Raw genomic sequence first — 24,803 nt, 5'->3', positions numbered from 1 at the left:
TCTTCTCTGTATGTACAAGTACATACAACATTCCTGTTCTAATATCTAAAGGTGTTAGTAGCTGCAGGCCACCTCAAGACAATGCAAAGACTCGGCCGTATGCAAAAATAAAATGTGAGCATAAATAGGTCACAAATTTTACAACCATGAAAAACACGATTGTAATGTGTATAAGTAAGTACCTATATTCAAATTAATTTTAAATTACCCAGATTCATATTAGGAATATAAAGATAGTATAATATACCTAATCAAATAGTACATAAATCTGAAATATTTACTAAAATTTTCCGGTGCATACAAAATGGCAAGATAAACCGGGTTCAAAATAAGGGACAAAAGATATGCAAAAGCTCATCCGCGCAGGGCCCTATATATATACTCATCGATAATCTTATTTATGCTCAGAGCTCAGAACAATATATAACTAAAAGCAATGTTTTTATATCTGTGTGTGCTAAAAGCCAAAGAAACTATATCCTTGTAACTTATAACCTTGCCACTAGGTGGCGTAGTGGGACATAAAAAATAACGTTTATTAGCACTTGAGATATCGATTTTCCTTTGTCTGAATAACGGAGAAGGAGAATATTGCATGACCATCATTATTGCATCGTATGCAACCCTCCCTCCATGGCTCCCTTCCGACTAAGTTCTCGAAAATTTCAAGGACGGCACACACAGTTGCATCACAATGACTTGTTTTGTCAAAGTCAACTCTTTGACAGCTTGCGGTGGGGTGGGGTATTTTTCTTTCCTACATGAATGAATCATCGGGATTCACATCGCAAACAAAAATATTTTAAGTGGTATTTTTTTACTCAAAGTAATTTGATTGTTAGAATAAACATCAAAAAATAAGGAACCAACATGTTTTCAACAAATCCTAATTACACCAAGCTCAAAACACATTTGAGGTTGACCATAAATCGCCTCAAACTGTTGGAGAAAAAGAAAACTGAACTGGCTCAGAAAGCAAGGAAGGAAATTGCGGAATACATCGCCGCTGGTAAAAGTGAACGTGCTAAAATCCGTGTAGAGCATATCATTAGGTAAGTCTTTATTTATTTGCCATAGGCCATCCATTGGTTGTGGGGTTGAATCCAGAGTGATAAGATAAGATTTTATATATTTTTTCTAACGTAGTGGGGGATGACATTGATCTTCTGGCGGTATGCAGCACTTAATAGAGATTTATTGAAATGGGCAAGGAAGACCTTTGCTCAGCAGGACACACTAATTAGGCTAGTAAAGAACATATATAATATTCCTTCAGCAGTGTTCACTAAAAGTTTCGACATTCAAGAAAAGAGTCTAACACTTTCTTAAAAACCCTATGTATTGGTAACCCATATTGCATTGCTGGTGTCCATAGGCTTTGCAGCTTGCTTATAGGCAACCTGCATGCTAGTTTGGACACTATGCTATATAAAAAAAACTGTGTTATAAGGCTATAATCAAATATAAAAAAATTCCAGAGAAGACTACATGGTAGAAGCAATGGAGATAGTGGAGATGTACTGTGATCTAGTGCTCGCGAGGTTTGGCCTGGTCACACAAATGAAGGAATTAGATGAAGGCTTGGCTGAGGCAATATCCAGTCTCATTTGGGTGGCACCCAGAATGCATACTGATGTTCAGGTAACTATTTTGAGCTTATGTTTTTCATCATTTGGCTTTTATTATGTGTTATGTGTGTACACACAAGTGTACAAAAGAATTTTAACCCATTGATCATGCAGAATTAAGACATAATAGATAAACAATTGTTTGACCAGCACATTTGCACTGGTTTATAAGGCAGACATACGTTAATGAATATTTGCAAGAATAAAATTTTCATTCATTTTACTCTTAGATGTGTTAAACACTAGTTAAATTTGCTATAGTTATGTATGAATAGCTTTTGCTAATATTTCACAAATGTTGATTGAATAGAAGCATGAAGAGGAACATACAAACTCACTTCACATTTATCGTAGATATTAAATGAAATAAAAAAAGTGGAATAGGATTGAGCAAATCTGAAATTATTTTAGGACTTGGTTGTAGAGAATATTGTTTGTTCTAGTTGTACCTACTTCTGCAATCTTTTGTGTCTGTCAATGGAAAATTAGTGGGGATTATTGGGCCAGAATCTAGAAGAGCTTTGTATCATAATAATTTATGTAATGTGTGTACAGTTAGATGCATGTCAATTTACCCTGCATTGATATTTATGTAATAACACATTTGCAATTAAGCATTAGCATATTTGCAATTAATTTGATGTGTGTTTAAGCATCATGAATAAGATTATTGTACATTGTTTTAGTTGGTGAAGTAGAAATTTAGAAAAAGTTTTGGAAACATTTTTAGCCAATGCAAATGTGCCTTTTCAGGAACTCAAAGTTATCTCTGACTTGTTCACTGCAAAATATGGTAAAATCTATGCAGATGCATGTAGGAACGAAAATGTGAACACTGTCAGTGAGAAACTGAAACACAAGATGTCAGTGCAGAGCCCACCCAAGATTTTGATTGAGAAGTACCTCATAGAGATTGCGAAGAACTACAATGTGGAGTATGTTCCCGATGAGCAGGTCATGCGGGAGGAAGAAGGTAATTGCTATTCACTATCCTAGCATTCTAATAACATGTATTCTAAATGCGGGAGACTGATGTGTGATCTGAAAGGTTTTTTACGAAATTTGGCGAATGGCAAGAAGATTTTCTTTATAACAAAATAAATTTTATACCCAAAATAAGCAATATTTTAAAATGAATATTATTATACCTATTACAAGAACAAACCATGTCTAACCTTTTCCAATATTATGTGAAGCTAACTTGATATATTCTAACGTTGTTGTGGTAGGTCGAGACGCCATGTTGATAGATATCGGAGCGCCGCAGCCGCCCGGGTTCATCGGCTACCCTCACCCGCCGCCGCTGCCCAACATGCCCCACCTGCCCCCGCCTCCCAACACACCGTTCGGCTACCCCACGGTAAGGCTACTGTTATTTTATATTGTTCTACATGTCACACGGGAATCGCTCAGGTCTTTCTTTTTCATCTCATTAATATTTCATAATGCATTTGATGCCAGCTCTATACTATCGGCAGACAGGTAGCCGAACTTGGCAGTTTTGATATACATTGATGATTTTTCATTTGCGGAAAAAGCTCACAATTAATGAACTACTCAATGTACGTTCAATCGCGTTGGCAGCTGTGAGTTCGCCGATAGTGTAGAACCCGAATGGTAATTTCATCATAAATTTATTTTGTAAAAGCAGTCTCCTCACACACTTGAAAACTAAATTCAAATAGTATGCAGGTTTCCTGATTATTGAAGGATTGGTATGCAAACTATAAAAGTACCTATAATCAAATATAAAAGTTTTGTTTCAAGTGACTACTCACTTATTGCATACTATTTGAATTTAGTTTTCAAGTGTGTGAGGAGACTGCTAAAATCTGACACCAGATAAACACACTCGTTAAGAAAGACTCTGCTCACATGACTCAATCTCAATAGGTCTAGTATTTTGAACACTTCTAAAGATGACTGAAAATTTTTAGAAAAGGTCCTATTTTTTCGCTTCGTCCCAAAATGTCCCCTTTGTAAAAAAAATCTTCTTGTCGCAAATTGTCCCTTATGTAAAAAAAATTCTTCTGGTCGCAGTGTCCTTTTCACAAAATGTCGCCAACGCTAACGCTTTTTTGTCAGGGGACATTTTTCGACGAAGCGGTTTTTAGTGTGGCTAATTTAATTTTATATTGTAGAAACCATCCCACGGTGCTATGGGTGGGTTCATCGCGACCCCCCCGCCCAACATGGGCGGCCCCAGCGTGCCCCCCATGGGGTATAACCTGCCCCCTGGCGTCGATTCCAAGAACTTGAGTAACAGCTTCTTACAGGTAAATGCTTAGACCCTTTAGCTTGCTTTTCTCATAGATTGCAATGCAATTTTTATATCACAAATTCACAATCCTCTGATGCCGGCTATACCTAACCGGCAAATTTTAGTGAACTATTTGTAGATACAGTTTATCAAAATATGGCGGTTTCGACGTACATTGGTGGTTTTCCCTTGCCGTAGATAATAAACGTTTATTTGTGTTGTTCACATCTGAGTTCGGTGACAGTGTGTAGTCGGCATAATATATCTCAACTACCTTGTATGCCCATAGCATGTTAATACATAGGTTTGCTTACGGCGATATTTCACTCATACAAATCTTTGTCCAATATTGTTGCTATCTCTTTAATTTTACGTAAAGTTACGAAATATATTTGTTTTATTCACTTGGTTCGCAAACTTGTTACAAGCTGCCAACAGAAATATGATTAAAATTTAAACAGTCGAGTGAACACTACATGCGTAAAGATTTTGCCTTGCTTAGAATTAAATTGAAAAAAATGTTAGACAAAGAATTTGATAAGTGTAGTACCGTCTCTATGGAGACTGTTTACATAAATTTAATTGCTGTTTAATCAAAAATTCATTTGAAATTCACTCATTGAAATTAAAACCCGGTGCGCACGTACTGCGAAACACCTTTAAAATAGCGCACGCGCGCTTTAATGCATTTGATGTGCATCGACCACATACTTTAGAACAAACTAGTCTCCATAGTACTTGCTTGGAAATTGCTTTTGAACACTTCAGTAATCATTGTTATTATATAAAAAATCTATATCTTGCAAATATAAATTTATTCTATAATTCACATATTTTAGAATGTAGAATATCTAGTAGTAGAGTTTTTCTATATATCACTAATTTAACATATTATTTTGGTATTGACTACAATGAGTTACCTGGCAGCAAAAATTTTAATGTTTGCCTTAAAATCTTAAATACTTCTTTTGTGATGTACAAATTTTTTATTCCCTTTTTATCCGAGTGCCCTATAAATAAATGTTATGTTTATAAGATTTGCATACGCATATTTTTATTATGTTTGCTTGCGACACAAACTTGTGCTTTTTCGTGTTTGTTCAAATGATGGCAACACTTTATTTGCAGGATGAAATGAATAACCTGCCTCCTGCATATGACAGCATTAATCATGATTTGGTAATTTTTTTATTATTTATTCTCAAATTCTGCATGAAAAGCGTTACATGTAACCACAAGAGTGCATATTCTAGTAAATATTTTCGCATGTTTATGTGGCCGTCAACTGTGCTAATCTAATGTAACGCATTGTAGAAAAATAATCAAATTTAGTAAATATTATTTAATTTATTAGTTTTTGTTGTCAAAAAACTCTGGCTATCAAAGTTAGGTAGGTAGTCCAAGGTAATTTGTATACACATCAATCCAATGAAACTAGGTCTAAAATAAAATGCATATATATATGACAGTACAATCATGTAGTTTGATAAAAGCATCACATGTAGCTTAGTTTAAAGATTTTCTGCAGTGTCTTGCATCGCACCCGCACATTGTAGTGCCGCACTATGTAGGCTTATTACACTTTGTTATTAAAATAGTACTTGAATAGTAATAATAAATCAGCTTAATAAAGAAGAACTAAAGAATTCGTTCATTCAATTTATTATATTTTATAACTATGTAACAGTAGGTACGATGTTTGTACTTGTTACGAGATGGCGGTAGTTAGTCGCAAGTCATATCAGAAACCTTAAGACTTAAATAAAATCTGACACCTTAGTATATGCAATAAATAACACACAATAAGAAAAGAAAGAATAGGTACGAAACAATACTCATGCTTTTTAATTGACCTAATTGAAACCAATTGTTTCGTCAGCCCGCAGCCGCGCCGACGCCGCAGCCCCGCCCCCGGCAGCCGCAGCCGGCGGCCCCTCCCCCCAACCCCTTCCCCGAGCTCCCTGAGCTCCCCTCCGTCCCCTCAGACCTCATCCTCCCCTCGGTCCCGCACAGCAACAACTCCAACACGTCCACGTCCAACGGCCCCGATGAAATCGACTTTGATGATCTGAACCGCAGGTTTGAGGAGTTGAAGAAGAAAACGTAACTTTGTTAAATCATCTGCAACTTTTTTTATATATACATTTTAATAGTAATATATACTTAATCAGGACAACCGGTACACAAGTTAATTATAAGTATCGGTATGTACAAATGTTTTCGGTACCTCTCACAACACCCCAATTGACAACTTAATTTTTTAGAACAGCAAAAAATTATTATTATTACATGACAGAAGAAAAAATGTCGAATAGTGTTCGAGAAAAAAAAAGTAATGAAATGTTATCAATTACTCGAGCTGATTTTTTTTTACTATTGTTCCCAAATACCATTAAATCTTATAACACACGACGACCTAGCTACGCTTATTATTCAATTCGATACAGTGCCGGTTTCAATATTTGCCTAATTCAAGAAATATTTGAATGATTAGTCTCTATTCCAATATTAACATTAATATAGACGTTATAATTATTATATTAATATAAAGACGAAGAGCTCTTAATAACACGAGCATGAAAAAGTTGAGGTTGTAGATATAATAAAGTCACAAATATTGCCAATGGCACCATCAAACGGATTGAAAAACGTTTTGGAAATTAGCTTTGATGAATTAGGGAGTGTTATAAAATCACCACCCTGTATTTATAAAAACATAAAGCATACTTTAAGCTAAAGCATGATTTGTCAGTATCACAATACAATATTTGACATTAATAGAAAGGGAGACGATTGTATTCATAGAATGCATTTAATGTAAAAAGAGTGAGGTGTGTCCATAGCATAACGAAAATGATTTGAAGCTATAATAGATAATACTAGAGTCCGCACTCCCAAGAACTTTTGATGTACATACATTGTACATATAATGTGCTATTTTTATGATCCGTGGCCATACCTCTTGCGCGGTATATGAAATTATAATTATGAAGGAAATAGCAAAATATTATGTACTTTGCATCAGCAAGTTCTTGGGAGTGCGTCTCCACTTCATGAGCATGACAAATGACACTCATTTGTGCACCATGGCAACGAGTTGTTTACCGAAAACGCTGGTGGTACCATCTAGGTTTGCGTAATATTCCCTATGCAATAGTTTGTTAATGTCATTGGCAAAGGAAGACTGGAAATGTGATAGGAATAAAAAATGTGTTAAATATTACAAATTTATTGTTGCTATTAATTGTTTACAAAGCTAAGTCATTGCTATGTATCATTGGTAGCAAGCAACTGTAAAATATGTATCTCATGTAACATATGCATTATATGAAATTATTTTTATTACAAAAACTTTTTTATTTCCACCATTGTGTAACTTGAATTAAGTGTTAAAATCTATTTTATTTATTAACAATTAACTGCATTCGACATGCATACATTAGCCGGTTTCGGCCATGTAATTTTTATTGCCTTTTTAAGGCAAAAGCGACCTTAGGTCGTTTGAAGGCTAAAAATCCTGTCCGATTTTTAGTCTCATAATACAGTTGAGTATTGCGCCATATAATAATTCATAATTACAATTATTGAAACGCGCTAATCCTTGGGTCTGTAAGTCAGACTGAAAAATATCTTAAATAGTACATTTGACTTCTTTATACCAATATTTATAACTAGGTTCTGTGTGTGCGTAAAAATACTGCATTTTCTCGTTCCCGTGGGAATTTTGGGAAATCCTTTATAGTACTCCCTTACATTCCATAAGTAACCTACACATCAAATTTCAGCCTCCAATGCCCAGTAGTTTTGGCAGTGCGATGCCTGTCAGTCAGTTACGGAAGTGATTGATAGCCTAATACATAGGTTTTTATTTTCTCACACAAATTTAACCAATCTTAATAAAATTGTAACACATTAGCATTTCAATTAACTGGACATTCTCTTGAACCACCAACATTTAAAAAAAGCAAGTACACTCAAAACTTATAAGACCACATTTTTGTGACGGGTTTAAAAAAAAAAAACTCTGTTTTGGAATCTTAGTCTATACAGTCCACGGCAGAAATGGGAAATTACATCAGTTTTGTGCCCCCTCACTTAGTGTACGACTAAGGCTCGAAAGCAGTTTTAGTGTTTCCGAAAGACCTGACCTCGAAATTTTATTAGGCAACACTATCGATAGTATTGACACTCGCGAAGATCGATATCATCGATTATTTTAGAATAACGAAAGTCTAAATCAATCGATAGTATTGTCTCGTTCTTGATGGTCGATAGCTGATCGATAAATCTTTAGAACTATCGACAGTCTACCGAAAGACTTCGTGATCGGGAACACTAATTCGTTACACTAACACACATCAATCGCTTCAATAACCCGGCCGTATACATCCAAATCTAGCTATTCATAACAGTCTTAGTATCTGCGCGGAGCAAATCGCGATCTTCTTCAGATTGGCGTCGGTCGCTGAAGAGCCGCTGTCCCGTTTCAGGCGGTTGTGTATTTGAGTGTTCATCACTATTTTGGTTTGTATTTGCAATTTGTTTGGAGATTCCGCTAGTAATGTCCCGAGCGCTACCAACCCTCTGAAAATAAATTATTGTTTTATAATTAACAAAGTCGATGAGATGTATGTACAGTCAACAGCACATCGGGTTCCTCTGCATGAACCTCTATCGCACGGTACTAACGGCGATTTCGCAATGAATTTGAGCAGGTTGATGTGGTGTTGACTGTACTACATGCAGTCTGTCTATAACAAGTAGACAATAAAAGAGTTGGGTCTTCTTGGTTGGCAACAGGGTGTTTATCAACCAATCTTGAATGTATATAGCAATGACAAAAAAAAATGTGGCAGGAGAAAGACTAGAACCAGGGATCTTACGATCACAGGTCTTAACCACTGGACCACAACTTATTGGTTAAATGGCTATAGTTGATGATGACGATGTTTATGAAGTTGTTGATGATGATACCTGAAATAAGCCTCGTTGTCGGTGGCGCGCGGCAGCAGCTGCAGCAGGCAGTCGGCCACGTCGGCGCTGTCGGGTTGCTGCGCCAGCGACACCGACAGGTTCAGCAGCAGCGACGACGCCGCTATCTGCAAACAAACGTACATACATCATTTGTTATTAGTCATTACATTTATTATATTATTAGCTGCGCCCGGAGCTTCGCTCACGTAGGAATTTCGAGAAAAGGTTATATTCTACTCGTGTACCAAATTTCATAACAATCCGTCCAGTAGATTTTGCGGGACAGAGTAACAAATATGCACTTCAATATCAATATCCTTACAAACTTTCGCATGTATAATATTATTAAGATTACTACACAGTACAAAGCAGTAATATCCCAGGTCGATGAAAATTACTATATATGAATCTGATTGATATATAAACTCATGTAGCACGAGTAGGATTCGAACCAAGGACCTATCGGTTCACAGGAAGGCGACTTTAACCTTTACGCTACTATATAAAATTTGATGTGAAGGTTTAATTTCTGAATAAATAATAATTTGTACAACATATTGTATCATTATTAGTTGGGTTACCTGAGCATTGGCGCTGAGTTGAGTAAGACACATAATGGAGTGCAGCACAGATTCCCTTGCGGCCAATACCAGCATTTCTCCAGGTAAATCACTGAAGGCATTGACTAACACACGCATTGCTAACATTTGGTTTGGTGCTAGATTATCTGGAAAATGAATTTGATCATCATTATTACTACGTATAAAACAAAGTCGCTTCACAATAACGCAACGAATAAGGGTTTTTAAATGGATAAATCAAGAGGAAGGTTTATAATATATATAACATACATTGTAGGACCACTAGTGGATGCATTAGTATTGTAGAATTAGTATAGTAGGATCATTGTGGACCCATAGATCTTTATTTTTTGATATGATTTTATCATTATTCATAAAACGTCACAAAAAAATCAACAAATTTAAATTTACCGTTATAGATGATTGGTTATACATGTCACACGTGCTTTTTAACTTATTTTTGAGAATAATAATGAGATGAAAAAATTAACGACATTTAAAATGTTAACCAATCAGAGAGCGCTATGACATAACACACCGAAAGAGTGGGAGTAAAAGTGGGGTATGTGATTTTCACAATTCTCGGCTCAGTCCGCGCTAGTGAGTCCTCGGAGACAGTACTCTACTTAGTAAAAATAAATAAAAGCAAAGTGTTATACGAGTAAAGTGTCAGTGAGCTAATATTCTAAGGTAAGATTTAGAAACACACTGTAATGTTATTATGTATCTTTTGGCAATAAATTATATTGAGAAATAATACATATGTAGTTATTTCCTACAATGACAACCCCACGCGGTGGTCTTTGCTTTGTTTCCTGTACTATAACTTTTCGAATCCACGTCGCAAGCGCAACATATCGACGCGACTCAAAATTTAGTACGAGATTACACAGTATATATATTCAAGAAGTGGAATCCTTAATTTTCAAGATCCAAGCCCCAACCTAGATAATATTGCACCCGTGCGAAGCCGGGGCGGGTTAGTTATAAGTGTAATCAAGAATAAATGATGTGCCTCAAAATACCGTTCCTTGATTGAAATGAAAATATTAATACCTGGTGCCAACAACGACAGAAGATATTTAACAAACGTAGGTCCGTGAGTTGTGTCGAATATTTGTGCATTGATATCCTTGTTCCTAACTGCTAGCCTGGTGACGTCCAGTACGGGGAATAATATTTCTGTCAACAAAATATATATTTTTTAATTATTCTTAACGTTTTATTAAAATGCCCAGTAGTGGGACAAATATAACACTATCGCCTAGGACGGATGCGCATGAATGTAGTTTGTATGAGTGCCTTTATTTACCGCAATGAAAAACCAGCAATGTTTGCCGAATCTGCCAAGTTCGGCGAACTGGGCCGCGATAGTGTGGAGCCCGCATTACACATAATATAGATAAATTACACAGATTGAGTAAGCCCCAAAGTAAGTTCGAGATTTGTGTTATGGGGTTATAAAAAACAGTATTTCTATAATATATACATTGTATATGATAAAAAGCCACAAATATTATTTAGTCACATACCTTTTGGCCATTCTAACATTTTCTTCAGTAAAACTATAGTTTCTGTGTTGTAAGTATTATTCTGAAAAGAAATAAAATATTTTATTCCAAAAGTTAAAAATCACGATTTCTCTCGAAAAATTTTTGGTTGAAAAATTTAAATAGTAACTACTATTACAATTTTTCAACCAATAGTAATATAGTAAATTTTTGCCTCGTTTTTTCAAATTTTATTTCGCGGGTCATATGGAAGATTTTTTACAGCAAGAAGTCTTTGTACTTTTTCTATTTGCTAGTTTTATATTTACACTGTTATGTCAAGTACATACTAATATATTAATAAATTAATTAAAATAATAAATGTGAGAATTTGTGATTTTCTCCTTCATTAAAGCAATGTATTGGATTGCGATGATTTTTGGTGTGGAGATAGTTCCAGAGCTGGAGAGTGACATAGGGTAGTCTGCTGCGGGTGGAGCCACAGACGGAAGCCAGTTAATATCATGATTTCAAAAGTTTGAATGTGTATAAGTGCATGTGAATGTTTGTTACTCACGCAAATTCTACTATTCTTTTGATGAAATTTGGTACACGGGTAGGATATGCCTACAATAGCTCACATAAGATATTTTTATCTGAAAATTCTTATGGGAAGCGAAGCGCCCGAGTGCAGTTAGTATTACAAATCTTACCAATTCTCCTAACTTGACAATATTCTCTAGTTGTTGATCGCTCATTGCGCTAAGTCCATCTCCTATTTTGCTATTGAATTCTTTTAATTTGTCGTATATAGCTTTTAGATTTGCTTGGTCAAATCTGAAAAATTAAAATATTAAAATTTGTCGAAGTAACTTCGTAAATGAACACAGATGAGTTAGCCAGGCAATTTCTGTTATATCCAAAGTGCAATACATCAGTTTTAAGTTCGAGCATATAAAATTATTAAATATTTTTCTCAAAGCTACAAATGATGTCAGGATGTCAAGTAGCAACTAATCGTGCAAAGATTTTGTCCAAATCGGGTATGTTTGATAACTCTTGAAAACATACGACTGTGGTTTTGGCTTTTCCTAGGTTTGACTGGCAGAGAGAGAATGCCTTACGGCATTAAGTCCACCTATTAACTTTTATGTTATGCAATAAAGTTTAAATAAATAAAAAACATACAAAGAAATAACTGACTGTGGTCAATCTATAATTAGAATACAATCTAGGGCTTATTTACACCACATGCTTATATTGAAAACTTACTCCGTGTATTAATAAATATATAATAAAATGAAACGGTGGGGACCCAGTGGTAAAGAACTTCCGTTTGTGGTCGAAAGGTCCCAGGTCGAATCCTACTCGTGTCACATAAGTTTGTATATCAATCTGACTCATGTATACCAGTTTTCATAAACCACCACTTACGTCCGGTGAAGGAAAACATCGTGAGGAAACCCGCACATCGGTGGACAGTTTAGTTCACTAGTATGTATCCGACTACCTGCCACTAGATTGCAGGCAGTCGTAAAAAGTCTGACGTCAGTTAGGAATTACACACTCGAAATGATGACGACGATACAATTAAATCAGTACCTAATATAAGAGTCGTGTGGTATGAGCGGTTTATCGTTGGCGCCAGCGCTGGCGGTGGAGTACGCGGCCGCGCCTGTGAAGGGGTCGGCGGCGGCGCGCGCGGGCGCGGCCGGCGCGGAGCCCGGCACGTAGCGGGACTCGCCCGTGAACGGGTCCGCGAAACTGGACAACGGGGTTATAGCCCATTTATAAAACTCCTTCCTCACAATTTTACGCCCAATTTTATTAAACTGACAATAGAATTGGGGGGATAATTTCGCGAGCGTTTGAACGCGGCGTGTAGCGTTTCATTAGTGTAAGACATTTTTTTTTTAATCTTTTTTTTTTAATGAAACATTGTACCAGTTCTTTACTTATAAATAAAATAGTATAATTAAATTGACTGTGTATAATACAATTTGATAAACACTAATGACAGCCCGCGGCGAAGTTCAAAACGCTCGTGAAATTGGCCCTGGGTCGTGTGGACGGAAATATGAAATTCGAGGTCTGAAATTGGGTGGTCGCTATCACCCGATTTGGGATTGCTCAATCGAATACTGAAATTAACGATTTGGTTGTGTACGTGTGGATCGACACTCAATCGACAATCAAATTGGGCAATCAGATTTTATCGTGTGGAAGGGGTTTTACAATAATTTTGTAGGCGTAAACGTTACCCTCTGATTAGCTTCGGAATAGTTATTCTTTATTTTGTTTCGTTCTTTCAATGTCTAATACTGAAAAGAGAGAGAGAGAGAAACAACACAGAGAAAAACTACTCCAAGTTCTAATCAGAGAACTAAATTTTCATTAATAAAGTGGTGCGAGCCTGCGTGTATGTATGTGTTTTGATTTATTTATTCCTATGGCAATTTTGACAGTCGTTCTCCAATGATAATTTCAATTAGAATCTATTTAATTTCTGATTCCAGCAGATTCATTTTCCAGAGAGAACTGGTCTTTCGGGCTCCCATGATATTTCGTCCGTGTCCAAAGGATAGCGTTAAAAATTTTGTTTCACAAGTATTGCATACAGCTAACTGGCCAATCACACCAGGCAGATTTGTCTAGCAGGTTATTTATCTATCAGAAAGTAGTGAAACAGGTCTTTTTTTTGGAAAATAAATTTTTGCTTTTCAATATAAATGTTCATCAGACTTTGATTATATTGGATCTCTCTCGAAAAGATATTTGAAAAATAAAATCATGTTTCTATTTGTTTAGTAATGAAGATTTCATTGGAAAAAGCTAAAAAATTGTACCTATTCCCTATTTCAGAAAATAGGTAATGATAACTTCGACAAAAATTTCAAACTTACCCATTACTCGATGGAGGTGGCAAAGAATCCAATTTAGCATTTGTTATGATGAAATTGGCCACTTGTTCTAAATACACTTGAGGTAGATCGTGTCTGAAAAAAATATGTGATATCAAATCATAAAAAATAATCTAATCAATCAAACCATTAATTATTTCTATGAAAGCATAATATATAACCGTAATAATCAAGTAAATATTTGACTATTACATAGTTACTCTCTATCTCATTGTTACATATTCCCTCCATGTTTTAACCCTCTTTAAGAATGCTGTTATTGCCTAGGTTTCAAATGTAATGTATAGATTCATTTTCCTCATATACTTATCCCGTAGTCGCCTCGTACGAACTGCCGTTCCTATCCCCGTATGATTTTTCTTTCTCATCTATTTCAGCGGCCAAACAACAGTGCTGTATTCCATTTTGGAGCGTGAAAGAGACAGTGTAATTACATGGTACTGTGGCAAAAGATCCTTGGCCACAAAATAGGCAACGCGCGTGTGATACCCAAGGTAATGCAGGCGTTGATAGGCCGTGGTGACCACTTACCATCAGCCTAAAACATTTGTCTGCTTGGTAGTATAAAAAAAATATTACGCACTTGTGAATGAATGCTTGTGCGGCGACCCACGGGTCTTCAGTCTTGTTGAAGGGCAGCTTGATCGCTGGAGCGCCATCTTTGATGTCCACGCTGAACACGAAATCGTATTCCTAGAAAAAACAAGAAAGTATGTACTGTATATACGTACATACCGTATACAGAGAAATGAAATTGAGCGTTATGCTAGCATATTAACGCGATAAACTCAAGAACTATAGGATGGATTTTGTACGGCATTCACTAATAGAGAGATAATAGACCAAGGTTTTGGTATGGTTTTTTCGAGTACAGTCGACCACATCAAGTTACCCTGCATAGATCTTAATACCACAGTAATAAGACCGAATTTTTCGAATGATTTTGGAAAGGTCGAAGTGTATGTGTTAACTGATGTGTTTCATAGTGTGACTGAAGAAACTATTAACTTAGTTTCTTACACAATGGTACTACACATTGGAGAAATTAATGAAATGAACATCGATTGATTCAGAATCGGCCCCCCAATTGACTGTATGTGTTCGCTTACTTTCCCCTGGTACATAGTCTTCCCCTCACTGGCGGGGTTGGCGCCCATGACGTCGCCGATCTCGTCCCAGGTGTTGTTTGCGGCGTTCCACGAGTAGCACTTGACGTTGGTGCCGCGTCGCACCATCTTCGTCTGTCCGTCTGTCTTGCCCGGCTCCAGCAGGACTTCTGGGCCAGGAATCCTACAGATATATTACAGATTACACAGTGTGTTACAAAACACCAATATCATAACACTTTTAAAAAGTAGCCATCAATCGCGCCCACCATAACGAATGCAAATTTCCTTACGAGCATCATTTTTAGAACTGTAAATTTGAACTTTGTATATAGTAATAAAGATACGCCAGGTATAAGCCGCGCCAATAAAGAATCGAATCTAAAATGGCGACTAAGTATAATGGTAGGGTTAGCAATACCGATGAAAAAAATTCGGAAATTTTTCTATTTTGGTGGAATTTGTTTCGGAAACTTCGATATTTTTCCATTTTATGAAAAATATATTTTTTAAGCAAAATTAATATTCTAGCATGGAAAACCTATGTACTTCGAAGAACCTTGCCTCGTTTTCAAGAAATCATTATAATAACCACGTATCAACACGGCCGGCACTTAAAAGTTGGGTTAGGAATTTGGAAACAAACAGAGCACGTCGTAGCAGCGTAAGAGCAAAACCAGACTGATTATTTTTTTTGTATACGGTACGCCCGTGTGTGAGTAAAGACAGCATTAGCGTGCGAGTGAGAGAGAATGATGAGCGACGCCATTTATGATTCGTTTCTTTATTGGCGCGGCTAATACTATTGTTTTACCACTACATATGTATTGTGTATTTTTGTAACATCTTGTATATCCATATCCTCTGCCGTAGATGCCGTACGAGGCAACTAAAATGATAAAAGCCCACCGATTTAGCCATGAAAGTGTGGTAGACAAACAGGCTTTTACAATTATAATATTAGTATGGATTAATTAATTACTCAGAAAGTTTGAAGCCTCCAATCTCCTGTTGGGAAGCAGCCACCATCTTGGCGACGTCTTCCTCAAACACCTTGAGCGTAGCCTCATCTGCGTACCTCACCGGGTCCGCCGTGAATACTCGCACAAGCCCGTCGCTCGATCCTACGACAGACAGAGAATACTGTAGACATTGTAGACAACAAATCTTATCTTTTCGTGTGGTTTTCTATTGGTCTGTAAGAGAAATCGTTACGGCAATAAAATTATAGGACGCTTTTTTACCACGTCGGCGAATGATGATGTTCCTGAAGACTGAGGACTGCTTGATGCTCTGAGAGAGACGGTATGCCAAATAATTGATCTGCTGACATTACCAGTGACCACGTCCCCGTTGTCCAGACAAGTGACGCTCCACACTGAGTGCACGGGCAGCCGGATGTCGCCGATGCAGTCTCCGGCGGACCACAGCCGCACGCTGCCGTCCTCGCCGCATGTGGCAAATCCGGTCGTGAGCGCTGGGTTTATGCTGATGCTGGGAAATTTATATATAATACAATCATAAGTTACAATTTATAAGAAGAATTATAAGAATCTTAATAATTTTTAAGAGACTTTTCCATGAATCATTGAAAAACAAGAAAATTTAATTCATTTAATGGTAAAGTATACTGGTTATATTTGGATATTATTATAACAAACCTATAAATATAATTAGTATGTCCATAGTAAGTGTTAAGACACTGGCCAGCATTAGTCCAGACCCGGATGGTGGCATCATTGGAACAACTCAAGAATGTCTCTGGAGTTGCCACAGCTAGACCTCTCACACAATCTGTGTGACCTAGAAAAAAATTAAATTATGTTCTGTTTGAAATAGATGTTTTATTTTTTTAGCTTTTAACCGTGGCTCACATCTTACAAGACAAAAATGTAATCTCTTCAATAATAAAAAATACATACCAGTAAGTGTACTAATAAGACTGCCATCTTTCTTCCAGAGTTTAATGGTTTTGTCAGCCGAAGCTGTGGCATATGTGCCATTATGGACTTCCACAATAGCCCAGACTGCTGCTTGGTGTCCTTTGATTGTCAGTGGTATAGAATTAGGATTGTTTAGGTTCCATACCTTGGCTGTACTGTCCCAACTTGAGCTGAAAAATAAAAGCAGTGGTGGTCAAGTGGTTTCTTAAGACTACTTAAATATGTAATACAATGCATTCACAAATAATTTGATCTAGAAATTAAAATATTTATGCATAAAAGCACAGCACAGTGTTAAAATTTGCAAAACTAAAAATTAATTTTAGTGTTACCTCAAAAGCACTCCCGAATCTCTTCCGGGTGCTACGCTACACACCGCATTCTCATGACCTTCTAAATTGACCTGGATCAAGGCATCCTGCAGGTTGTACCCTATGATGGTATTGTCGTTACTGCCAGTCACAACCAAACCCTCATGATACGCTTCGCATGGCGGTATCCAACAAACACAAGACACAAAATTCTTATGGCCTTTGTACGTAACAACATTGACGAAATCCTTTATCCTGGATTAAAATTAATCACATATATTTAGTCACGTAATTTAACGGCAAGAATTACAAAATAATGACGCTTTTCTTACCCTTCCGGATGCCAAAGTTTAGCGGTACGGTCCCGAGACGCAGACAAAATACAATTTTCCTGCGTTGTTGTAACGCACCGCACATCCATCGAGTGTCCAGTTAAAATTGCACTTAACTTATAATCTGGTATAGCCATCGTAAAATCTTACCACTTTAATATGAATATTGTAAGAAAAATAATAAAATTTCAGAAACAACCGTACGTGATGCGGCGAACAAATAAATTTGTCAAATCATGAATAAATGTTATGTCAGTGTGAGTGAAGTTGACACAAACACAACATTGACATTGACGTCCATTTTTTTAAAAAGGTATACCAATATTAGAAAATTAAATTTACATAAAGCGCCATTCCATCATTAAGTACTTAAGGTGAAATACATTATCATCATCTCAGACCTTTTCTGCTGAGCATAACACAATATTTAACGATGTAGATGTGTGATCTAAATGTGGATGGAAAGATATTACATTTGGGGAAAAGATATGAGAATTACATTTCGTAATGAAACTACTTAGTAGCATAAAACTTAAATTTCAGATTTCAACATAATATCACTTTGAGCAAGAATATTTATTTCCTGAGTCCCTGTTCTGTGTAAGTAAAGCTGCTAAGATTGTGTGTGGCTCTTCCGTAAAGCTTACCTGTGTTATCGTCACGAACGACCCTGGCTTGCCAAGTCAAGTTAATTGCATTAAGCGTGAAATAGAATAGAACAAATAGAAATCGTACGGTATACATGGTAATGTAAAACTAATGTTTTTATATCTGTGTGTAAAACATGGTTTGTCCGTGTCAGACCGATTAGCAAAGTGGGCCAAACACTCACGTGTCCTTCACTAGTTGGTTTGCATTATGAGCATCGAGCCGAAATGAACGGTCAGTTAGAACAATTTTAAATTTTTGTTTAATTAATTACACTAAACTATAGGATTCATCGTAACGACCAAAACTCTTTTACAAACATAGTTGACTGAGAGAGCGAAGCGAACGAGGTCTACAATTCTACTTGGAGCAAAAATACATTTTTTGTATGTACCTATGTATGTTTGTAACGTGATAACTTTCGAACCGTTGGTCCGATTTTGATGAAATTTAAAATATATGTAGAATTTTTAAGTTCGTGGGGCAACCAAATCCGTTAAGCCATTTTTGAAATATTCACAATTTTGTAAAAAATGATTGTGTTCGCGAGGTCTAATTCTTGGCGAATTACTAGCAAATTAAATTGTGTATTGACCAATATACTATACTCATGGCTAAGAAAAATGCTCAAATCTTCTTAGGTTTTTAGGAGTACGGGATCCAGTACCTATTAAAAACGGTTTCTAATACCGCGGTCTTTACTTTTTGGCACAGACATTCACAGGTTTCTAAACGAAAATCAAAACGTCAACGTAATGCCAATACATAGAAACAAATTAGCGCCATATTTAAAAATCTTTTGAGCTTATGCACTTTAAAATAGGTACCTACCTAGTATTTTGTTAGCTTACCATGGTCAACATAGTTACACTTAATTAAGTTTTTACTCAAAAGCTTAGATAAATGCTGGGCACGGTCGTATTTGTGAAGCAACCAAACTTATGAAACCATATTGTGATTGTGAAGTAAAACTTTACAAAAAAATCATTTTTTAAACTTATTCGTAAGTTTTATAATGTTAATTAAAAATCATACTTTAATTTTCATGTTTTGTTATCCTGTGGCGCCAGTGTGACCGGTAGAGCACTAACCGGTGAGGCGGATTCAGCTCGCTATACCCTAGCGGTATACATACCTACTGTCATATACATACGTAGTGGAAAAATGGCGTCGACGGTGTGTGTTTCTAGGTGCCGAATGTTAGCAAAATTAGACATAAATCGTGGTTTGTGTTTATCACCGTTATTTAGGGATTTGTCAAATAACAGGGTGAGTTTCTAATAGATTATGTAATCATGTGTCATTCCATTGAGTTAATTTCATTTAGGACTGCCGAATTCAAGACTTTCTTTCCTTCTGCACGTGTAGGTACTATATAAACTATTTATATAGCAGCTGTCAAACGTCATCTAATTTGTTATTTTTTGTTACACACACAATTTTTTTTTGTAGTTCATGAATAACTATAGGTATTTAAAATAACTCAGTTATGTGTTAGCCGGCATAATTTAAAAATAAGTTTTATTTTACTGTTAAATAAATCTCAATGTGCAATGATAAACTCATACTTATCTCAAAATTAAGTAAGTTGCAGATATGTTTTGAATTATAAACAAGAATACACATATAATTAGCCTAAATTACATCTAAGTGCCTACTTATTGTGTATTGTTTACATTTTCATAGTTTATTTTAATTATAAAATATTTTCTGAATATTCTGCGATTTTTGGAGATTCTTAATTTCAAACACAAATGTGTTGTAAATAATTGACTAATGTACCACAGAGTGTAATAATAAAACAATTTCTTATATTATTTAAATTAGGCTAAAAACCAAATTCTTCTAATCATAAAATAATTCATGTATTTCTTTCCATGTCATGACCGTAATTCTTTAGTTGACATAAGCACATTTGGGTAAATCCTTGCAACATTATGTTAAACAGTTAGATCATCAAAATAAAGCTCTGTCAACAAGTCTCCTAAATGGTCAGATGTTTGTACCTATGACATACTCTTAGTTCATTGCTCTCTTATCAGTTCTTACATTTAAAATTTGTACATAGTTACATTCATACATAGTTATCCTTATCCTTTACAACTTCTCACTTATTGAATATATTTTAAACAAGTTCTTACTGGAGTTCTGATATGGGGAATTGCGGGATTCCCATTCCATCTAATTTAAAGTTTGTTGCACTCAAAAATAAATATATTGATGTAAGTACAAGTCTGATATAGTAAGTCTGGGTCAATGTTTGAAGAAGGTGATGGACGCTGACCTATTCCAATTTCCATTTTGAAAATTATCATAAACGAAAATTTATGTTATTGTATAATGTTACAATAATCCCCACAAAATTCAAAATAAGAAAATTACAAATTATATGATTGAGTGATTTTTCTAGTTATTTGAATAGTATATTTATCGAGGATTTGATAATAAGTATCACTGTATTTAGGTTATACTAGGTTGTTTTTTAAAATTAGTACTAGGTTTTATAATTTTTATTTTAAACTGTAAAACTTAACTTAAGGTTATAAATATATTTGTTTACTCATTGTCCTTTTTTATTTTATCAAATTTTAATAAACTAGTATTAATTTAATTTCACATCTCGATGAAAGTTATTAACACAATAATTAACCATGTGTTAGCTCTGTACTAATTTATAGTAAAACTACTAACACATAGTAACAGCAGCTACTGAATATATACATATCTGCAAGGTTTGTTTGGTGCATTTAATGTGGCTGCATTATTTAGTAGGGTTGATAACCTAAGGACCTTCAAAGTACCTATTGGTATCACAAATTGTTGCCTTATAAAGTTGAGTTTCTTATAAATCCCGTAAGTAGGTAATTTATTTAAATCGTGCTTGGCACATTCAAATCTTATATAGAGAATTTTGGCATGGAGAATTGCTGTTTGTAACTGCTTTTTTTACATATATGGCAGGAATGCTTTTTTACTTACCTGGCTCAATGACGCGAGAGTGCGCCATTGAGATTTGGATTAAAAACATAAGGTACATATATGGATGTATCCTTACATTATTGTAAAACAAGTTAATTACCGCGTCTGTCTGTCTGGTCGCGTTAAACTCAAAGACTAAAATTGATGGATGGATTTTCATGCGGTTTTCACCAGTAGATAGTGTGGTTCCTGAGGAAGGTTTGGGTGTGTATGTATTTACACGTACTAAGCCAGGGCGAGCCGCTAGTAAAATATATTTTTAAATAATATGTACTAGGTATTCAAATAATCCAAATCTAGGGAAATTTATTATCACAGTTCTACTTCAAAACGGCGCTGCAAACAGCCTTGAAATAGGTAGGTAGGTATATGTATAGTGCATTAACCTTCCTCAAAAAATGGTCAGTGTAGGTATGTACAAATAAACGTGTGTCAACCAAAATATTTTTGCCAGTCACAGACCTAGGCAAGTGGCAAGTCACATTAACCATTTGTGTAAATAAATCAAAATATGTTTTTATACCTACGAATGCATGAATCCACATAATATATGTGGACTCATAGTACATCCGTTTATCCTGTTCACAGAATGCGTCATTGTTTGAAGAACCGTGATTTTTAAATTAACATCGTTTATCTTAGTAATCATGCTTATGATTGTACAATCATCCCGCGTTCTATTCCAATTCACGCTCGGTCGGTATACCTACGAGGCTAATTGATATTTTTGTTTTGGGGCCATTTCATCTTGGTCGGCATTTCTTGTCAGCAGTTCCGAATAGTCAGCAGTTTGTGGCTTTTTCAGAAATTCCTAATTTCTGATTTAAATGATTTGAATTTGGTCAGCTTTTTTAGTAACCCAAATTTTTAAAAGGGATTTAGATTTCGCTGTAATATCAAATCAAATTCACATTGCACAGTCTTCGGTATTCTTTTTATTAGTCCGTTTACCGTCCTACTTATAATAATACCCATATTGGAGACATTCTCTTTGAATTTGGTGGATAGTACACCTTAAAAATTTATATCGATAGATAAGTTGAGCTTATCATAGGCTAGTATTAGATGGGTTACGAAATACGATTTCTGAAAATTCTTGTAAGTTATCTTAGGTATACTACGTATCTACTTGGAATGGAATTCATTGAAAGAATATACTAGCAGTTTGGTTGCTAGTGTTTTTAATTCGGTTGCATGTTGTATATAATTTTTGTAAAATACAAACTAGAAAATGAACACATTTGCATTTAAATGGAAAGTCGTTCAGTCAAGTGGCCTCTTATGTAAACTTCAGGTGAAAAAACTAGTTTTAACGATTTCATCATGTCAATTCAAACCGTCGTAATCATCTGATTCTGGACATAAATCCAAGGTACTAACTTTATACGCGATTGTCTGTCTGTCATACTTCCACAGCTAAACCGATCAACCGCTCAACTGATTCTGGAAAATTTGTGAAATTTGATATGCATGATACTTAGTTAAAGACCCGAGTTCGACGTAGGAGGCTGCTTTATTCTTAAATTTCTACGCCCAGAGACCAGATTTTTCTTCTTTTTGTTTCTGTACTAAAACGACCGAAAATTTTACCAGTTTAAAACTATCCTTTATAAATTAACAATTTATTACGTTTTCCTTTAATTCTTACTATAAATAGATCTCCCTTGCAAACCTATGTTGCTGCCAATTTAGTTACTACACTACTCTGAGTACCTACTCAAGTGCTCTCCAATTAACGTCTAATCAGAAGATGCCAAACACATTAATTACCTATATTTCAGCTAAGCTAGACAGCATGTCTAATCTAAAGCGCACTGCCACTTCACACCAAAACCGACCCGCCGACATAAAGTCTGCAACTTTTTGTCGACATAGGTTTTTCTTTCGACATAGGCCGCCGGGCTGTGTCGCGGGGTTGTGTCGGCGGCTTTGGTGTGTAGTGGCACCAAAGTCGCCGACCCATCGACACAACCCCGCGCTTAATATCTGGTCAACTTATATAGGTACTACTAATACCAATGTACCTACCCAATGAAAAACATTCTTAACTATAATTTTGGGTACTTTAAATCAGTTCTTAAGATTTCATAATTTGCATAAAGTACTTAATAGAACAAATCACTATAGCTAAGTATATCAAGTACAAAATAGTGTTTGGTAAATGTTAACTAATAATGACAATGTTTACAACGCTCCTAGATAAGATAAAGATCTGGATTGCATTTGTGTTTAACTACATTCGTATACGATGTTGATGTCAACCATCAACATCGTACACGAATGTAGTTAAACACTAATACATAAGAGTTAGACCTATTGAATGTAAATTATCAGAACGACGTCTTCTGGAGACCAGCGAACTACGTGACGTGAAACCCCGTCCAACCTGATAACAACCATAAACAAAGATCTCGACAGAAAGGGTATTGACCCTACAACGTCCCAGCATCGCCAGCTCTGGGAAAAAATATTAGGAGAGCCGATTTTGCATTAAATAAGGGAAGAATGACAATGGCGAAAGTCAGAGTCAATCATTTTTTAAGTGGATTCGGATCAGGAGGTTTTGGAATAATGTTATGAATAATAGTGTTTCCTTCTGAATGTAGATGATTGATTCAACACTACACCTTCAATATGATAGCAACAAAATTGTCTCTGTTTCAACGGTTACGAGCTTGTACACTGCTTTATTTATAACGACGAAACGGTCTATAAAATGTGAGTAGACTATGACCTAGTAATGAAATTCAAACCACGTTTTCTGACTGTTCAAATTACGTTGCGATCATTCGTTACAATGTGTGTGTAGATATCATCGTTGAAATTCAATGCACGCCTCTAAACACTTGTCAAAAAGTAGAACTAATCAGATCATACGTGACATTTATACAATATTAGAGTTTAAATTATAATGGTTTTAGTGGACGAAACGATAACATTACAAAGTAGACTTTTTAATCAAGTCGATTCGAAGCAGGGGCCCGATTCTCACACAATGTGACGAAGTTAACTTCATCGGTGTTCACCATTTTTTTCAGAAATTTTCTATTATATTGTATTATATTCTAAGAGAAGACTCTTGAGCATGATGTCATTTATCCCTGACTTCTCAGGAGTCAGTATTATTTATTACTAGCTTTTGTAACATTTGTTTGATTTAATTTCGTCCAGTTCCCTATTTTCAGTGTAATTTTATCTATGTATGCTTTATTGCACAATAGTACAATTTGTAAAAGCATAATAATTTAGCGCGGATTTAAGCGGATTTAATGCTTTAAGCATATCAAACAGTCAACCTATGGGTTATACAGAGGTCATAATCCGTATCTTATTACTCGGGAGTCATTGTATGTTTCTTGTTTCTCAGGAGTCATGGTGTCGGAGGTGGCGGCCCGCACGTCGCACTTTCTTCACCAGCGTTTGCGTTCACGGTTCAAAATCCACAGCCTCAAAAGTTGAAATCGACAAGTCTGACGGTAAGGATTTTAGAAAGTAGTCGAAGAAATGTTTCAAACAGAAACTTAATATATGTTCATGAATATGTAAATGTCAACGCAATACCTAGACATAAGTAATAGACATGCTTTGATGCTAATGGTCTACTCTTTTATTGTAAGAACTAAAAAAGAA

General features: G+C 35.7%; 3 protein-coding genes across 5 annotated transcripts in view; 2 read left to right on the top strand and 1 right to left on the bottom strand.

Moving 5' to 3' along the window:
• Positions 1-739: 739 nt before the first annotated feature.
• Positions 740-6,956, top strand: Ist1. 2 transcript variants are annotated; one of them, XM_053747126.2, is made up of 7 exons: positions 741-1,052; positions 1,479-1,641; positions 2,382-2,601; positions 2,858-2,988; positions 3,770-3,904; positions 5,017-5,067; positions 5,768-6,956. In XM_053747126.2, exons 1-7 carry the CDS (start codon positions 871-873, stop codon positions 5,993-5,995), a joined length of 1,110 nt encoding a protein of 369 aa, XP_053603101.1. In that variant the 5' UTR covers positions 741-870; the 3' UTR covers positions 5,996-6,956. The 2 variants fall into 2 exon arrangements, with proteins under 2 accessions (XP_053603102.1, XP_053603101.1); XM_053747127.2 differs by lacking the exon at positions 5,017-5,067 and having other exon boundaries at positions 740-1,052.
• Positions 6,957-7,101: 145 nt separating this feature from the next.
• On the bottom strand, positions 7,102-17,787 carry Plap (Phospholipase A2 activator protein). The gene is made up of 16 exons (XM_053747120.1): positions 17,547-17,787; positions 17,236-17,469; positions 16,883-17,073; positions 16,622-16,763; positions 16,297-16,454; positions 15,943-16,084; positions 14,964-15,144; positions 14,438-14,547; positions 13,837-13,929; positions 12,536-12,697; positions 11,647-11,770; positions 10,976-11,036; positions 10,500-10,625; positions 9,444-9,589; positions 8,863-8,987; positions 7,102-8,472 (listed from the first exon to the last, which is right to left on the bottom strand). The coding sequence occupies exons 1-16, from the start codon at positions 17,681-17,683 to the stop codon at positions 8,292-8,294; spliced, it is 2,313 nt and encodes a 770-aa protein (XP_053603095.1). The 5' UTR covers positions 17,684-17,787; the 3' UTR covers positions 7,102-8,291.
• A 1,491-nt stretch (positions 17,788-19,278) lies between these two features.
• MCU (Mitochondrial calcium uniporter) overlaps positions 19,279-24,803 on the top strand; it is a 110,140-nt gene continuing 104,615 nt past the window's right edge. Inside the window, exons 1-2 of one of the 2 annotated variants that reach the window (XM_053747125.2) lie at positions 19,279-19,463; positions 24,541-24,649. In XM_053747125.2, coding sequence (XP_053603100.1) covers positions 19,359-19,463; positions 24,541-24,649 — 214 coding nt within the window. In that variant the 5' untranslated portion in view covers positions 19,279-19,358. The remainder of the gene's footprint in view (positions 19,464-24,540; positions 24,650-24,803) is intronic. The other variant, XM_053747124.1, reaches the window with a different exon arrangement.

This window comes from Plodia interpunctella, chromosome 6 (genome assembly GCF_027563975.2).
Source record: "Plodia interpunctella isolate USDA-ARS_2022_Savannah chromosome 6, ilPloInte3.2, whole genome shotgun sequence".
Lineage (NCBI taxonomy): Eukaryota > Metazoa > Arthropoda > Insecta > Lepidoptera > Pyralidae > Plodia > Plodia interpunctella.
The sequence above is the reverse complement of the archived record's forward strand: the minus strand, read 5'-3'. Positions and strand labels throughout refer to the sequence as shown.

What these genes read in the sequence shown, in the direction of transcription:
- Ist1 (XM_053747126.2), top strand. Translation starts at nt 871, where the DNA reads ATGTTTTCAACAAATCCTAATTACACCAAGCTCAAAACACATTTGAGG. An exon ending in GAATGCATACTGATGTTCAG is followed by an intron (nt 1,642 to 2,381) that starts GTAACTATTTTG and finishes GTGCCTTTTCAG; the next exon opens with GAACTCAAAGTTATCTCTGA. An exon ending in CACCGTTCGGCTACCCCACG is followed by an intron (nt 2,989 to 3,769) that starts GTAAGGCTACTG and finishes TTTATATTGTAG; the next exon opens with AAACCATCCCACGGTGCTAT.
- Plap (XM_053747120.1), bottom strand. Translation starts at nt 17,683, where the DNA reads ATGGCTATACCAGATTATAAGTTAAGTGCAATTTTAACTGGACACTCG. An exon ending in TCTTATTAGTACACTTACTG is followed by an intron (nt 16,764 to 16,882) that starts GTATGTATTTTT and finishes ATTTTTTTCTAG; the next exon opens with GTCACACAGATTGTGTGAGA. An exon ending in AGACTATGTACCAGGGGAAA is followed by an intron (nt 14,548 to 14,963) that starts GTAAGCGAACAC and finishes TGTTTTTTCTAG; the next exon opens with GAATACGATTTCGTGTTCAG.